The sequence below is a fragment of the Erithacus rubecula genome (genome assembly GCF_903797595.1).
Source record: "Erithacus rubecula genome assembly, chromosome: 5".
NCBI classification, from domain to species: domain Eukaryota; kingdom Metazoa; phylum Chordata; class Aves; order Passeriformes; family Muscicapidae; genus Erithacus; species Erithacus rubecula.
This window is the reverse complement of record NC_136687.1, coordinates 40,053,122-40,070,139: the sequence shown is the minus strand read 5'-3', so window position 1 is coordinate 40,070,139 and position 17,018 is coordinate 40,053,122. Positions and strand designations below refer to the sequence as shown.

At 38.3% G+C, this 17,018-nt stretch overlaps 2 protein-coding genes and 1 long non-coding RNA gene across 5 annotated transcripts in view; 2 read left to right on the top strand and 1 right to left on the bottom strand.

Moving 5' to 3' along the window:
- Positions 1–1,541, top strand: part of GUCY1A1 (guanylate cyclase 1 soluble subunit alpha 1) — a 34,444-nt gene extending 32,903 nt beyond the window's left edge. For all 3 annotated transcript variants that reach the window (XM_079306665.1, XM_079306666.1, XM_079306667.1), the window contains one exon: positions 516–1,541. In XM_079306665.1, the coding sequence (XP_079162791.1) occupies positions 516–717 (202 nt within the window). In that variant the 3' untranslated portion in view covers positions 718–1,541. The remainder of the gene's footprint in view (positions 1–515) is intronic.
- The window catches only part of LOC306801925, a 446,558-nt gene that overhangs the window by 171,813 nt on the left and 257,727 nt on the right, over positions 1–17,018 (bottom strand). The gene's annotated exons all lie outside the window — the stretch shown is intronic.
- The window catches only part of GUCY1B1 (guanylate cyclase 1 soluble subunit beta 1), a 40,615-nt gene continuing 32,050 nt past the window's right edge, over positions 8,454–17,018 (top strand). The window contains exons 1-2 of the mRNA XM_079305440.1: positions 8,454–8,547; positions 8,821–8,894. Coding sequence (XP_079161566.1) covers positions 8,545–8,547; positions 8,821–8,894 — 77 coding nt within the window. The 5' untranslated portion in view covers positions 8,454–8,544. The remainder of the gene's footprint in view (positions 8,548–8,820; positions 8,895–17,018) is intronic.

Below are 17,018 nucleotides of genomic sequence, written 5' to 3'. Positions count from 1 at the left end.
TTTTTGTTTGATGTTTTTTTAATTTTGGTTCATTCACCAATTCTAAAGACACATTGGTAACATTATGGCAGCTTGCACAACTCCTGTATATTGCAGTAATTGTTTAAAAGCTTTGGTACGAGTTATCAACATTTATCCCTATAGATAAGAAGTCTCTGTTTCAATCTGTGAAAAAGCAAATAATATTAGAATTGATAAGAGGGTCTGAATAGTTTAATTAACGAGGTTCATAGTATTCCATTCTTTGAATGTGTGGATGTGAGCTAGCTTTCAGCACTGAATAATTTTTGAAAATATTTACAATAACCATTGACAAGACTACAAGCTAGTTACTTGCACTGATGCACAAGTTAATAAGTTATCAAAGTTACTAAGTAAGCATTATTTTTATATTTCCAGTAAATAACTATAAAAATTAAATTTTATTCTCACTGCCTTATGTAAAGAATTATTGAATATCTGCACTTACTAGTGATGGATTTATTTTTAATCAAGATGATTCATTTTTCTTCTAGGTTGTTGAAGGAATACCCAGGTTTTGTGTTCACACCACGCTCAAGAGAGGAGCTTCCCCCAAATTTTCCAAGTGATATCCCTGGAATTTGCTATTTTCTGGATGCTTATATTCAAGGAACAAACTCACAGACTTGGTTTCAAAAGAGAGATTTGGGAGATGGCAATGCCAATTTTTTTGGTGAGGAAACAGGAGTGGACTAAATAGTACATTCACAAATGCATAGAATAAATTTATAAATATTTGGATTTTTTTTTTAATAAATTGAAAATTTTTAAAACTATATGAAACCTGAAAGCACTTTAGATTGTTAACACCTGAAAGCCAGTATTAAAATTTCAGGAAGTATGTCACTGACTACTTTTTATTTTTCCTTTGTATAAGGAACATAGTCCAAAAGTAATGTTGCAACGTCACTGTTGGAAATGCTACTATAAATTGTATTTTCCCTGTGGTAATTTGTAAGTGCTACAGTTCTCTCTATACTGAGAATTCTAGATGTATTGTATATGCAGTTTGTCAGGAGATGTGATGTGCAAGTGATGCAGCCACATGCGGTGTTGTGAGCTGGTGCTTATGACTATGAAAATGTGTTTTCTTAGAGATTCCATAAGAAAATGTCCATTAAAATATTGTCATTGCCATCACATACTCCTTCCAGTCCATCATTTGGGCTCCATCCTAGAAGACTGCTGACCATCTTCTCACACTGACTGGTCAAAGTATGAGGGTGCTCAGCATTTTCTGGATCAGGCTGCTAATTGTAGCTAAAACACATGCATAGCAGAGTTGCTGCTTACTGTTTCATGAACTTTATTTTGTATATAAAATGAATATAGATTAAACCAATCACATACTAACATCTCTGTAATCATCAAACTATTTTAGTTCATAGGGTTTTAAAAGTACTTAAAAATAATAATATCCACTTGTTATTATGTATTACAGCAATAAATGTTTTCTTTTTGTTGTCATTTAAATTTGAAATGTTTTAACAGAAGTGTAATAAAATATGCTTTGAAATGTTTGCTTAGAAATTAAATTCCAGTCAGACTGTATGAAATGGAAGCCCACCAGTTTAAAGCTCTGATCCTTATTCAAGGATGCAATGTGGATGTGATGTGCTGTGGAAATGGCCATTGCATGCTCGCTCCAAAGTTGCCAGGGGAATTTTCAGGTGAACAGAGATGCTTTTAAACATATGAACATATTTACAGAGATAATACTACTACAGTACAAGCTTTTCTGTTTTGGCTGATGGAATATCTGCAGGCTGAAGAACTGCACAGCTTATACACTTACTACTATTTCCAGTAGTACCAGATATTATTAGTTATTATTCTAGCCTCTTCACTTCCTTGGGTTTGGTTTATCAAGCCATAAAAGTCTCTTCAAATCACTTGCTATTGAATCACATTTTGCTGTCTTAATATTTACATCAGACTAAGGTGCTATTTTGTTCATTTTCTGATCTTGCATTCTGAAGCTCAATAAACCATTTTATCCTACAAGTTTTTGGTAGAAATTCATACATGTATCATCAGAATCTTGAGAACAGATCTTAGAAGATACTAGAATTAAGAACATCTTAAACCCATATTTCTATTCAGATTTCTGTAAGGAGCAAAACTTGAACCATTGAATTCTTCTTAAAGTCTACTATGTCCATCAGAGATGTTTAGAAATAGTTCTGTGCCAGAAAAATGAAAGCAGAAAGTCTGTATTACAAAAATACACATCTGTCTTGCACACACCAGATATCTATAGATATATATATACACATATATGCACATAACATACAAGTACATGTATTTGTAACACTTTATACTACAGTGTTTCAAGGAAACAAGAACTATCCAAATCTTGGAGACTGATCTTTGCTATATTTTATTGGTCAGACAATTCTTTGGAGAGAAGTACCCAGAAGTTACTAGCAGTCCCATGTGGGTAACCTTGGGTATAAAAATGGGGCAGTATTTGATTCCTCACAGTTCAGTAGGCTTATGTTATTAAACCAGGAATGACTGTATGAATCTATCCATCCCTGTTAAGAAATAAATAGGCTTTTAATTTAAAAGGATTTTTTTTCTCAGATCTACCAAATGGGCAAATCTACCAAATGGGAAGTACTTTTAGGAGAAAATTTCCTTTTGTCCCTAGAAGACAACTGTTGCTGGACTGGATGATGGCCATTATCAAAGCTAAATTCCATATAAATCTGTCATTAGATAGTATGTTACTCATGGCAGTTCTTGATACTTTCCCTAGTGGTGACAACCTTCCAGGAATAATTCTGATAAGGTGCTTTACTGTACACAGAAAGCAATATGCTTGAGTCTTAGTGAAGTAAATAGGATTTAGGCACATATTTATGACAATGATTCACTAAAGTGCTTTAAAATGTACTTGTGTTTGGACCTGTTCTACAAAACCCCCTATAAGTCCATTTAGCTTTAAACATAATTTAAGAATTTAGGTCTCACTGAAGCTGTTCCTCTGTTTAAATTCTTTTGCTGAATTAATATATATTTAATAAGGGACCAATATTTTAATTGATCTTTTCACTTTGATCTAAAATATTCCTTTCACCTTTTAACTAATCATTCCACTTAAATTGAAAAAAAAGAATCAAAGCTATTAAGCAAATTGTTGACATAAACAGAAGGAAGGCAATTTAACTGACGTAATACTGAGACACTTAAAAAGAAAATAGTTGTTTTTAAGTTGATCTCTTCTGTAGTATAGTGTTTGATAATGTGGAAATTTTCAGGGACTGTGCAATGCTATTTATACAAATGCAAAAATACCTTAGTATTGTGTCCGGAAACAGTTTTGTTATGTGTGAAATTTTATTAGTTCATGAAGATCCTGTGTGGCTGATTCCTGTTCACACTTGAGAGTATGTGATGGAAGATACATTTTTATCACTGCAGTTTCTTTGCCAAAGAAGCATAAATGGCCCTTAAATAAGAAGTGGGTCCTTTGAATCTTTACATTGACATAGCTATAAGTAAAATCTATACCAAAAGAATTCAGTTAATTTTATTTCATTCAGGCTTGACCTGATAAGGTTTCAGGGGGTGTTGGAAAAAATTTGCATTACTGGTGTCAGAGGCAGTGCAATTAGTGTGGAGCTGATGCTTTCTTTCTCTCTGAACTACTGTGCAAAACCAGAGCAAAGGGAGTCACAGAAACTGACAGAACAGTGAAGCGCACAGATTAATTGAGCCCTTGGGACAGATGTACTTCTTCCTAGGAAAACTTGTGAAGGCAGAATTCATACCTCCCCCAAACCCAGTTTGTTTCTCCCATCATTTTCTTTTGAAATATTTTGAGAAACAGCTACAATTAATAGTACAGAGGGCAAAATCAGTATTTCCAACTAAATGCCATCTGAATTAAGGGAATGACTCTTGAGTCTTGGTATTGGGACCCTTTTCCAAACCCCACCCATCCTACAACCTAGAGGCCACTCCAGCTGCTAACATTTTATTCATGCCTGCCCATTGTTCTGAAAAAGTGCTGGGAGATTTGCTTCCTGCAACAGCAATGACTTTTGTGGCTGTTTGCCATAGGGTGTACAAGGTACTGAGCTGCTTTCAAAACTCTGCTCCAGTTTATCATAGGTCAGCTTGGCAGGAACCCAATTCAACTTTCTGAAATGAGAGCTAGGACTTGCTTTTCTGCCTCTAAAGTCTAAAAGGTGTATGCCACAACAGTCTTTAAGACTTCTAAAACCACATCTGATAGTCTGGCTGCTCACAACTGCATAGGAAGAAAATAATCTGATATAAGGTTTGTTTGGTTTTGTTTTTATTTTAAATTTTCCAGTCCAGTTTGGGTATGTTCACTGGCAGTTCTTTTATGCAGAGCATGAAGGGAGAGTAAAAGCCACTGTCTTATGTTACTGAGTATTGCTCTGATACTGAAACACAAATAAAAGAAGAAAGATAATCAATGATGCTGGAAGCATTGCTACATCCAAATGCAACAGTTTAAAGATACATACTCTCCAGAGCACAAGCAGTAGGATCTAAATGTTAAATATGCAGTTAGGGTGGAACATGAAGCTGGAAAACCAGTCAAAGAAGTAATAAACTGTGAAAGAATCTGAAATTAAGTAAACAACCTTATGAAGTTGTGTGTCTCATCTGCTTTGGCAGACTTTTGATGCTGAAAGCAAAGTCAAGCCAGTTGTTTCCTAATATAAATGTAAATGAGCACATTGCTTTGCAGCCACATTATAAGATGGCCTTTGAAGATCTGTGCTAAAATCACTTCTCGTTTTTTGAGCAGTACAAAATTACAAAATTTTGTGCCACTACGGCAAATGAATATCCTGCACACATAGCAGCACGTGGTGGGAAATAACTGAGAGAATATATCCAGTAGCATCCCAAAGATATGTAAAGGTTTAAGACATAGAAGCATTTCCACTCTTCTGATTTTTCAGCCCAAACAAAACCTGCCAAAGTATTAAGGGCAGAAGCACTCCCAGAGGCTTTGGACTACAGGCACGTGAAGATGAACAGGAGTCTTTTCACCAACTGCAGATGATGTTGGGGAAAATTTATACATATGATTAGTTCGCTCTACATGGCTAAGATTACATTCCTGTAACAGGAGGATGCAATAGAGCTCTCAGTTTCTCAAATGTACACATTACTGCATTATAGAATAGCATGGAAATATTGAGGGCTGATTCATGATAGCTTGTCAATAACAGGACTGAAAAATTATGTAATGGGATAGGAGAACACTGTATAGTGGTATAGTAGAAATAATAAATCTTGCTGAAGTGGACTTAAGAGGGTGTTTCTGCACCTGAGAAGTTTTATGACAATTCCAAATGTTAGGTCTCAGACCTTAAGTAGAAAATATAATTTAGTCCATGTCAGTTAAGTAATTCCATCTTCAGTAAGTAGAATCCAGCAATACTATATAAGGCAGTCTTTTTATTCAGGACTTCAGTAACAAAATTAACTGTAAAAGCAAAGTCCTTAGTAAAAAAATGCACTAGTGCTTGTGCATTAACACAACCATATGCATCTGAATGCAAATGTTCTTGGCCAGCTAGTGCCAAAGTTAGTCTCAGCAACTGTCCTTTCACAGAGCATAAAAGGATCCTATGCTACTTTTTGCTTTCATGAATCTCACCAAGAGTTGCCAGAGGAAGTCAGCATCTCAAATTAGGAAGAAAGTTGTTAAAATAAAAGATGCATAACATGTACCTAGTGCATGAGGGTCCCCAAATAGGATTGTGTGCCATAGTGGAATCAGCTGCAGGTTTTTTGGAAGTGCATCAGATACAGTCCAAATGTTTGTGTGATATGCATAATGCATGTAGCCTAACAGTTCTGATACTGACATGAGTGGGCCTTGGAAGCACAACCCAGTATTAACAGCTTAGTTTGACATTTGGTATTTATCTTAGTGACTTCAAGCCTCTCATTCAGATGAAAGCACATCTTGCTTAAGACTTCCAGACAGCCTTGACTGAGCAGGTATGTGGAACAGAGGCTTGTCCTTCTCAACAAATCACTTGGTTGAATTCTTTAATTCAGGATCTTCCAAGGTTTTAAAAGGAGACCCCTGTTTTAAAAAACTAAATCGATCACTGCTTGCTTTTATTACGACCATGCTGTTTTCACTTCACATTTTACAAATCTCACCTTGACTAGAACTTCCATTTGTATTATAATGGGTTAATCACAAGAACAGCCTGCAAAAGCAACATACCAAGCCTGAAACAGATCAGAAGAAAGGAACATTTAATATTTATCTAATCAATTTTGACCCTTGTAGATATCAGCATTTTTGAAAAAGTGTCACTCAGGTACACAAAATCACGAGATAATTTACCTTCTGAAAGCCATAACCAAAAATAATTCCATATAATGTCTCTAAAACTTTGTGAGCATGAGGGCTTACCCCATATACGAAGTGGATTCCCTTGAAATCTGTGGAAAATGAGAAATTTTTTTTACACCTATTTTTAATACAGTGAACTTGTTTCCTGCACAGGATGGGCTGCCTTGACATTTGTATTCTCAAAACTGTTTTATATGTGCTTGAAGGAGAAGACTAGCCCCACTGGAGGGCAAAAGTGCCAGGTGTTGTCTTTTCACTAATAGCAGTAGGCACACAAAGATGTAACTACAAAATTTGTAGGTTAGGATATATTTTCCCATTTTCCCAAAATTTATTTATTACCAAAAAGTAAAAAGTATATAGTGACCTAATGTGTTCAAATCTTAGTTAATTGGTGACAACCCCTCTTTAGCTACAGGAAAGCACAGCCTTTGACCAGGTTCCAACACTATGATTTATTACATTATCTCTGTTGTCAGTTTTCTGGAAATGGAAGAAATTTTTAGAGATTTGCATGTCTTCAGTTTTTGTTTGGTTTTCTACACAGAGATACTCAACCAGTAGTTCAGAGTAGTTTAGCTAATTTAACTAGATACTTTATTTCCTCCCTTCAAAATTAGCATGTTACTTATATAGCTGGTTATACTGTAGCTTTTGTTCTTGGTCATTTTTTTAACAAATTTAAAATTGGTTTTCCTAGTAGATTTGGACTGTGTTAAGTAGAATTGCTGACTATACATACATGACTGAAAAGTAGGGTTTGCCTCTGCTGATCTTGGAATGTCTGCTGAGATGATTTTGCCAAATTTCTAATGCCTATTCACTTGTGTCTTCGCTTACTAGAATTTTTAAAAGCTCTTAACATAGTTTAAAAAGTTCACCAGGCAGTAGTTGAAATTTCAAAAGATTTTACATGCCTCCATTTTTTAACTTACTTACATGGAATTTCCAACACCAATGATTTTTTTAAAGAACTATATGAATAGTTCAAATGTTAAACTTATTCTGCACTATTTTACTAAGGTCTGAACTTCTGTAATTTTACCTACATTTAGAATCTGTCTGGTCTGACTAGTGTTTATGGCATCACATAGCAAGGTTTCTGCTCAAAAGCTACTACACTAGTAGTTCATTAGGTACTCATCCCCTTACCTGCCTAGATTAAAACTAATTATCTTTTTAATATGTTTTGATTCTTCTTAAACAAGTTTAAAAAATCAGTACTCTCCCTAGAATTTTCATTTCATACACTGGGACCATGTCTTTTGATGGGACAAAGGACTTTAACCTATACGGTGCTGTATTATCTCTTTTTTATGCCTTGTGTATGATAACATATGATAGAGTGCGTTACTTCTGGCCTTGGCATATTGTTTCTGCTCAAAACCTTCTGTTGTTAAGTATCATACTTTACTCACAGAACCCTCTAAGAAGCCATATTCAGTAGGTTGATAATAAAACTGTGTTTATTTACACTGGCACCTGAGAAGGACTCAAAAACACGCAAAAAACCACCACTGAAAGCACTCATTATACTTCTAGCTTCACTGGCCTTTCAGAAATGAATGCACAGGAGCAGAAATGTCTGCGTTGGCTTTGTCGCTCAGATTCTTCCCTTTTTGGGGGACATTTTTCTCCCTAAAAGCTAAGCGGTACAAGAAACAACTGAAGCATTCTTGCGAAGGCAACCTCTGCAGAGAGAACTGACTCCAGGACAAGCACGCGTCGTCCTAGAGGTACCCACCCAAGCACTCTGCGCACGATGGGTACGAGCAGCAGTTCTCGGACGCCGGGATCCATCCCAGCCCCCGGCCAGACGCGGGGATCCATCCCAGCCCCCTGCCGGACGCGGGGATCCATCCCAGCCCCCGGCCAGACGCGGGGATCCATCCCAGCCCCCTGCCGGACGCGGGCAGTGCCGCCCCTCGAGCCCCGGGCGGCGCCGGCCCGCGGCCCCGCACGGCCCTCGGCCTCCCGCAGCCCCGCCTTCAGCTCTGATTGGAGGAGCGCGCGGCGGCCGCGCCCGCCATTGGCCCCTCAGGCAGCGGTCGCGCTCGCCATTGGCTGCCGGCGGGTGCCACTCGGGGAGGCGGCGGCCGGGGGTGGTGGTGAGGCAGACGGGCCCATCCTCTGCTGGCGGCGGCGGCGGCGGCGGCACCATGGTGAGCTGCGCCGGGCCGCCCGCCCTGCCTGGGGCCGCGGCGCGTCCGCTCTGCCCGGCACCGGGCCGGTGGGAGGGGAGGGGCTGAATCCACCTGGGAAGCGGGAAGCCGGACCACGGCCCTTTGTTTCGTGGAGAGATGGGTGATGTTTCGGTGGGGTCGCTTCCCGCCGGGGTGATGGGAAGGGTGGGGTGGGATGCTGCGGGCGGGAGAAGGGGCTCCCCTAACGCCCGGTGCCTGACCCTGTGCCACGGCCTTCGTCCTTCTCCGCAGTACGGCTTTGTCAATCACGCCCTGGAGCTGCTCGTCATCCGCAACTACGGCCCCGCCGTCTGGGAGGACATCAAGTAAGTGTCCGTGCGTGTGTTTGTGTGCGTCTGTCTGTGTGTCCGTGTGTCTGTGTGCGCGCCTGTCCGCCGGGGCGCGCAGGGCCGGGAGCCGGGGCCGCGCGGGTACCGCGTACCGGGTACCGGCGCCCCGTTTGCCGTCCGCGGGGAGCCGGGCGGGTCTGCGGGCCGGCAGCGGCACCAGCAGCGGTACCCCAGCTCTGCGGGCCGGCAGAGGCACCAGCAGTGATATTCCCAGCTCTGCGGGCCGGCAGGGGCACCCAGGACGCGGCTCCCCGTCGTGACAAGACCCGCGCGGATTCTGCAGCATCTCGTCCCGCTCGCGGCCTCCCTTAACACCTCCAAAATCCGCCTTGTTCCACCTCTCCTGGTCTCCAGGAGCCGCAGCGGCGACGCATTGATCCCTCCATTCCCTCGATTATATGGAGTGTATGGCGAAAGTAATGTCCTTGCATGAGGCCACCAGGTGAACCATGCAACAGTTGCATCCTTTTGCATCCTTGATGGAACTAAGATACTGTGTTTATTAAACACTGTCTGAAAATATTGTCCGATTTTGGTAATGTCCTCAGCTTGAAATAAAAAAAGGTATTGATTATTATAGAGAAATATACATAGGAATGTAAGTACAGGAATATTTTTTGGCTTCATCTCTTGAACTTGATTTCTTGTGCCCAACCCTTGCTTTTCTGTTGGAAAAGCATTTTTCTGAGGAGCTGACTGCCTTCACTTTAAGCCTCTGATCAGTTGTGAGATTGCACTGAAAGTTTTAAATGAGGGTAGAGCTTACAGAATTGTAGACTTACTTCATTGGGCTTTAGGTAACATGGTCAGAAGAAGTGGTTGCTTGATAAGGGATCAAGAGATTGCATTTATTTTGGGCCAGTTTAAATATGTCAGTGTTGATGTTGCTTTTGTAATATATTGTTGTTGTTTTAAGACAATTTTTGAGATCAAAGGCCAGTTTTGATAGTGAGATTTTTGTTACTATGGCATACTTTTTTCATAAAATAATTTGTTTAGAATATGGTAACCTTGCACAGTACGATGAGATCAGAGAATCATAGAAATGTTCTCTGAAAGGGGCCTCTGGAAGTCATCTAGTCCAGTTTCTGTTCCAACCTGGATTGTTACTGGCATTAAGTCAGGGGTCAGCTATGACTTTTGTCTAGATGGGTCTCTAAAATCACCAGAGGTGAGTCTACAGTTGTGGTTTAGCAGCATTCATTGTTCTATTGATCCCTGACAGGTGCTCTATAAATTACTTTTTGCAAATACAGTTCTGTGCATACCTCAGATGGATCTTTAGTGTACACCACAGAGTTTTGTGCTCTAAGTGAGGCATTTATTTTCCTTACATACTAACTATTTCTAAACACAGTGATCTATTTTGAATTCCTATGTTTTGTAAATTAAGAGGTGATAAAATAGCAACATATGCATCATTTTCCATGAAAATTAACATAAATAAATAAAATAAAAATATGTATAAAATATGATGTTCACTCTTTCTTGGCATGGCATCACTTACCAAGATGCCTTTAAGTATCATGGCCCACTTTTTGTCCAGATTACCCACTGAATACATATCTGTATTTAAGATCAATCTATCAGAGAAGATATGGAGTTTCATCTTCTAGTGTTAAGACCATGCTACAAACTGTCAGAACATGGCCGTAATTCCTGATGCATCCTATCTCTTTAGATTTTGGAAACACCTAATAGAATACTGAAGATAACTAAAAAAGATAACTAAAAAAGATAACTAAAAAATGAGAAATATTACTCATATAACACTTTGGAGAAATTTAATAGAAATATACAAAATGCTTTTCTAAGATCAGCTGTGAAAATGCAGGACGCTGATAGATCCTGTTTCTGCTTTTTAAATGAGAAGCATTTATGTCTTGTAGCAGCCCAGCAGGTAGGCTCTGCTGTTAGCTCACAAGAAGATGGCTCTCTGGAAGGAAACTAGCATGACATCACCCAGCAGAAGATTGGAGTGTGATCTCTAAGAAGGAGACAGTGTATTTGCAACAGCTGCCATAGCTCCTTATGTGAAATTGGTCACCGTGGAGTTTTATTCAGCAGGATTTCTCAGCTGGGTATCCTAGAGTTTAGAAACAAGTAAACCAACCCTCACTGGGACACATTATAGTGATGCTGATGTAGGGAATGTTAGTGTCAACTGGTAGCCAAGTGATGTTGGGGGAAAACTTGGATGCTTTATCTTTTGTAAGCATATACAAACATCTTGCAAAGGCTTTTTTTGTTAGAACTGTTAATTATTTAGGAAACAGCAAGAAAGTACAGAACAATGTCATGGCATGCTGAATCAGAATCAGTTGAATCACTGATGACTGGAGAAATAGTTATTGAAATCGACAAAACCAAGAGGAAGTTGGAGGTAATGAGATTGAGTTTGCTTCATGATTTTTGTGGAGTAGAGAGGCCTTTGGGCAGGTCAGTGCAAAATTCCTTACCTAAGCTTTTTTTGGTTTTTTCAATGTTTAGCTGATCTCATACTGCTATTTTGTTTCTCAGAAGTCACCACAGAAGATGTGAATCAGCATTGCAGAGTAGTGGGTTATGACTGCTGAGTGATTCTCAAGTGCCAGCAGGTGAATTTGTACTTAACATTGATAGAAGGGAAAAGAAAATATAGAACTAAATAAACTGAAGTAATGAAATCTGGTCATTCTTCCAAAAGAAGAAAGTTAAATACTGAATTGAAAGAGTATTCTCCATATGAAACATTGAAACTCTTTTGTAGCTTGTTCAGTCAAAAGTGCTTTTGAATGAAACTCTTTCATAGAGAATTTGGGTACATGAATAGTTGAATTTGATGCTCTTACAAGAGTGGTATTTTCAGTGCCCTCATTTACTGTTAACTGAGTTAGAATGATGATTTCAAGTCTCCATGTCTGTTATTTTGTTCATTTTTCAGCATTCTTGTAAAACCATGATCAGAAAAAGATACAAAGTGTTTTTTAATGGCATAGAGTGGAATTCTTGGGAAATTTAGCCTCCATGTTATTTTCATCTACTTAAAAAAAAAAAGCATAACCAAACAACAAACTTCTTTTTCACATTATATAATAAAGAGCTAAGTTCATGGAAAAATTGCACTATATGCTTTGATATAGGGCTTGCCTTTCCTAAAGAACTAGGAATAAAATACTTGACACACAAAATAGTTCAAAGCCTTCTATTTCTGAACCAGCATTCTGGATCCCTAATAGGTTGAATTTAAAATAAGACTAAGAAAGCTGGCATAGAAGTAATAAAAGGTAATCTTGATTTATGGAGCCTTTACTCATTTTCTCAACAGCAAAGTCTCAAAAATTTGCTTCTCCTTAGGGTTTTCTCTGACTCCTACTTGCAGAATTGAGAATTTGAACTAGTGAGAAGGGTCTTTTTGATGAACCCTAGAATCATTAGAGGGATTTAGCAAAGCTGGATGAGCAAGAGGGAGTGAGACAGGAAAGTACTGTAGTTGCTGAATTCTGCAGTATCAGATTTTTCTTGATGGAAAGTGAACATGATTCACCATAGTCCTTTATTTTGCTTACTAGCAGTTGTAAGCTGCACGTACAGTGCTCATTGTCATTCACTATTTCAGTGCTTGGAAGGGGAGATTTAGGACCTGCAGTGCAATAGAGACAGCTCCTGATCAGTGCTTCACTAGCTCTGCAAGGAGTTACTAAATAAACAGTTAATGTAGAACTGTTAACCATGATTTTGCTGAGAAAACAGTTTTGATTTGTTCCTTCTATGCTTAGGAAAAAACCCCTTCTGAATCCTTTATTTTGTACTTGTTACATCCAGAGGGCTGGTTTAGCTTGTGTGGCCCCAATTGTAATGGCTGGTGCTCAGCAGTGGTTCCCAAGATTCCTTTTGCATTTGAGATCTTCAGGTCCTCTGCAGCCAATATAAACTCCTAATTGTAAGGCCTGGCCATTCCCATATACATGCAATTCTGTGCTCATGTCTGTTTAAGGCCAGATTTGTACTGCTGGGTGATATGGTAGTGTGTACATGTCACTGTCAGTAGTGCATGTGGAATTACTGTCCATGTATATGTCCAAAACAATGCAGAGAAATTACTCATATTGTCAAAATAAATAAAAATTTCCCGAGCTTAAGGAATTGTATTCCCTAGTATGTTTCTATGGTGGGTATATTTTTATGGTGTGTGATAGTACATTTTTAAAAGAAGCCTATATCATAAAATCTCAGCTCTTCTGCAACAGGTTTCACTTATGAACTGCCAATATATGTGAATTTCAGATCCCTCCATTCAACAGTTCTAAGGGTTTAATTGTGCAACAAGCATTGACAGGGATGTCTTTTTGAAACTGCTCCAGGTCAATATGTGGGAGCTAGAGCAATGTTGTCAGCAGGGAATATGTACAGAGTTTTTTTTCCCCTGTGTTTCCCAACACTATTCCTCTGTGTTTGATTAAATGAATACAGAATTTTCCCACGGGTTCCTAAATCTGAATTGAGGCCAGGTTAGATGCTCAAACTGTGACACTTTCAAACATGCTGCCAAGAAATTGAATGAGAACTCAAAAATCTAATAAAGAAATGCATTAAATTGCTTCATCACAAGCCTGTCCAGTAAATTAATATTTTTCCCACACAGGCATATTAAATATCTGGACTTGGGAAATGAAATGGCACAGCCAGTCAGACACAGTCTTCATATTCCTTCTATTTTTATCGTAGAAGTCCCCACAAAAAAACATGTGGTGTGGAAAAACTAGAATGGAAGTTGAAAATCAGTGTTTGCTAAAAGCAACTAACTAGAGGTGAAAACACTTTTTTATTTGATTCTGGAGAAGTGTTCAAATTGCACAGTAGAAAAGTAGGCTTTTTTTGCTCCTTTGCTCTCTGTACCATAGCATGGGGATATATAGATTAAGTAATAGCCTTATATCCCTGGTGCTCAGTGCTTAATGTAGAATTAAGGCATCTTCTCCTGCTTTTGCCCTGTTTTGTCCTTTGGAGGGTTTGGAATGGGCTGTCCACACTCTTAAATGCCAAGACTCTAGGTCTGAGGAGCATTCTGGCCAGCACAGAGTTTACAGGGACCTAGTGGTCTGGAAGTGCACACTACAGAAGAGCAAAAGTCAATTTCTTGTCCTAGAAGGAAAGAAAATTTTGTTCCTCAAGGTTCACAGATTATCTCCTACCAAGGCTCCAGGCAAAAGCTTTTTTTCCTGTGAGTGTCCTGTTACGGTTAAAATGGTGAAACACTGAGGATTGAGAAATTGTTGTGGTGCAGTATGGAAAAGGAAAGTGGAAAGCTCTGCTCAGTTTCAGATTGGATTCAGGTGAAGTGGTAGAAGATTGTACCATTTGGGGAAGTGAAAGAAACTGCAGGGCCTGAAAATGAAAACTAAACTAAACAGACAAACTTCTACATCCTATTAGTGAATGTTAACATAGGTCAGACTGTAGTGATGTGGTGCGGCTTTTGCAATGAAGTGGAGGTGATTTAAGAATACATATTATTGAATAAATTTTCAAAGGCATTTCTAGCAATTAGATTTATTAGTAGTGTTGTTGTAGGTTGCCCACTTAAGTCAGGAAAGGTAGATGCTTTTATTAATTTATGCATCTAAAAATGGTGGTCCACTGATTTCACTAGCATTTAAATAAATAGGAGCTCATTGATAGGATGTGCTATTCTGATTAATTATATTTATAATTACATTCTAAAATAGCAAATAGTATAAATAAATAATATAAATATTAAATGCCTTTAAGAAAATTTTTTTTTTTTTTGCAAGATACAGATTTGGATTGCATTGTTTCCTGGGAATTTCTCACATAGCAAAAATTGTTCTTTCCTCAGCTACTTAAACAAAGCAAATAAGAAAAACTTTTTTAGCTGCAGATTGAAGGCTCCAGCTTGGCTTACAGTCTGTATGCTAAGTTCAGAATGTCACTTCTTTTTTTCTTTTTACTACTGTATCAAAAAACAACTTATATTTGTTGACAGATCCTGTGAGAATCGAGATTTTGGCCTACTGCTATTGCTTAACACAGTATTTAGATGTTGTAATAGCTCCTACTATAGTGCCTTTTCAGAAATCTAGGAAAATATGGACAAGAGCTCTAGTGAAAGATTAAGTTGCAATAGTAACCTCTTAAGATTTGTGGGAATTTAGATAATTTGTAGGTCTGATGCTGGTAAGCTGTAAAGTCCATAAAAGTTGTGTTTTGAGCATAAAAAGGGCTTAGTATCTTAAAAAGCCAGAACCACTTGTCACATACTGGGCACCCTAAATGAATGAAACCTTTTTGATCTGTGATGTTCTTGTCTGTTTTAAATGGAAATGGCATAATTGGCCTCATGAGATTGTTGGAAAGCTAATTAATGCTTCTGCATGCAATTAGTGGAGATCAATTCCACAGGAACAGTTATTAGAAAGAAATAATTCTTTCCTCAGAATTGGATTTGAAAATTGTTGTAAATCAAGCCTGAGGTTATATATTGGGGAATGGGATAAAATAAAATACAAAGTAGTTGTGCATTAGTAGAGTAGGATCTAGCCTCAGTGCTGAAGGAACTGGAAGCCTGAAGGAAAAGGAGCAGCTTCTATCTGCTCATGGGTGTGACTGGGTGTGTCATAGAGGCTCAGGAACAGACAGGGAAATGTTGCTTGGAGCAAACTGCTCTAATGTTAAGTGAACCTGAATCCATCACTAAACTAAAAAAAAAAAAAATTCACCAGATGCTTATGACTCTTTACTAGACATGTTTTAATTCTTTGTAATTGTTCTGGAAAGTGTTTTTCATGTTTTCAGCTGACCATAGTTCCTATATATAGGACAGCCCTTTAAAAAGCATGTAAATCAGTACCATAGTCTGTAACAATCTGTCTATGGTGATAACAGCATCACTTCTGGAAAGAGAGAAGTTGGATAATCACCAGTTTAGAATGTAAAGTTTTTGGAGAAAATCTATTTGTGTATGTAGGTACATATGCAGATTAATATTGATGTACATGCATATGTGTATGTGCATTTTATGTCTACATAATCACCACGTGGCCTGAACCATAAAACTGCCATCCAAACAGGAAATAACAATCCAATATCTGTACAAAATGTGAGGTGGGGCACTTCAGTTAGTAATCATTTGTAGTGGAAGCAAGTGAAAAGTCTTCCAGTTATCTTTGGTATTTCTTGTCAGAGTTGATTTGCAGGGGAACCTTGGTACCAGCGTTCTTGTAAATTTCTAAGTGTACGTTTCAATGTGTCTCAGAATTCAATTTTATTTCATCCTATTAATGCTTGGGGGATTTTTCCCATCAAAATGCTGGCTTTCCTGTTCCTTTCTTCTGTTCTTCTTCCCCCAGGATCTGTAGAAGTCTGGGTGGTGAACAGGTGAGTTACAGAGTTTACCACACAGACATGCATACCTGTGTTCTGCAGTGGTGGCAGTCTGTGAATCTTCTTTCCTTCTTTGTTGAACTGCTGGGATTTTGCTCAGTATTTCCCTTTTCTGGCCCACAGCTAATTAGTGTAAAGTATGTTTGCTTTACAGTTTGCTTGAACTTACTGATTCTTTCATGCTCAAGAGTGTTGCAGACATACTGTGTTAAATATTTTAACTGTCTTGTCACAGTGAACACTGGTGAAAAAAAATTGATTATTCACTAGAGTTTAGATTGCGAATCCATTTTTATTTTGGATCATCAGTTGTAGATAATTGCAAGATAAAGGGCAAGAAAATGGAGGTTTTGCTGCCTGTTTTAGCACCATGTGAGTTTACCCAGTGCTGAAGGCAGAGTGTTCTGTTCAAACAATATCAACAATTTTGAAAAAAGTACAGATTGCCTACAAGTAGATATGAAAAAGACACTTTGGAAAGCCATTAGTAGTGAAGTGACAATAGATGATTTCTATTTAATCCATACCCCTTTTAACATTAATGAGTTTTTATTTAGAAAGTAACATTTATTTTTGTTTATGTTTTTAAGTCCTTATTTCATACTATTCCAAATTTTTATATAGTTCCGTATTTTATAATTTTTTTAAAGTGGTGCTGAATAAATGATTCTTCATGGGTAGGAGGTTAATATTTACAAGCTTCATAGGGTCAGGACA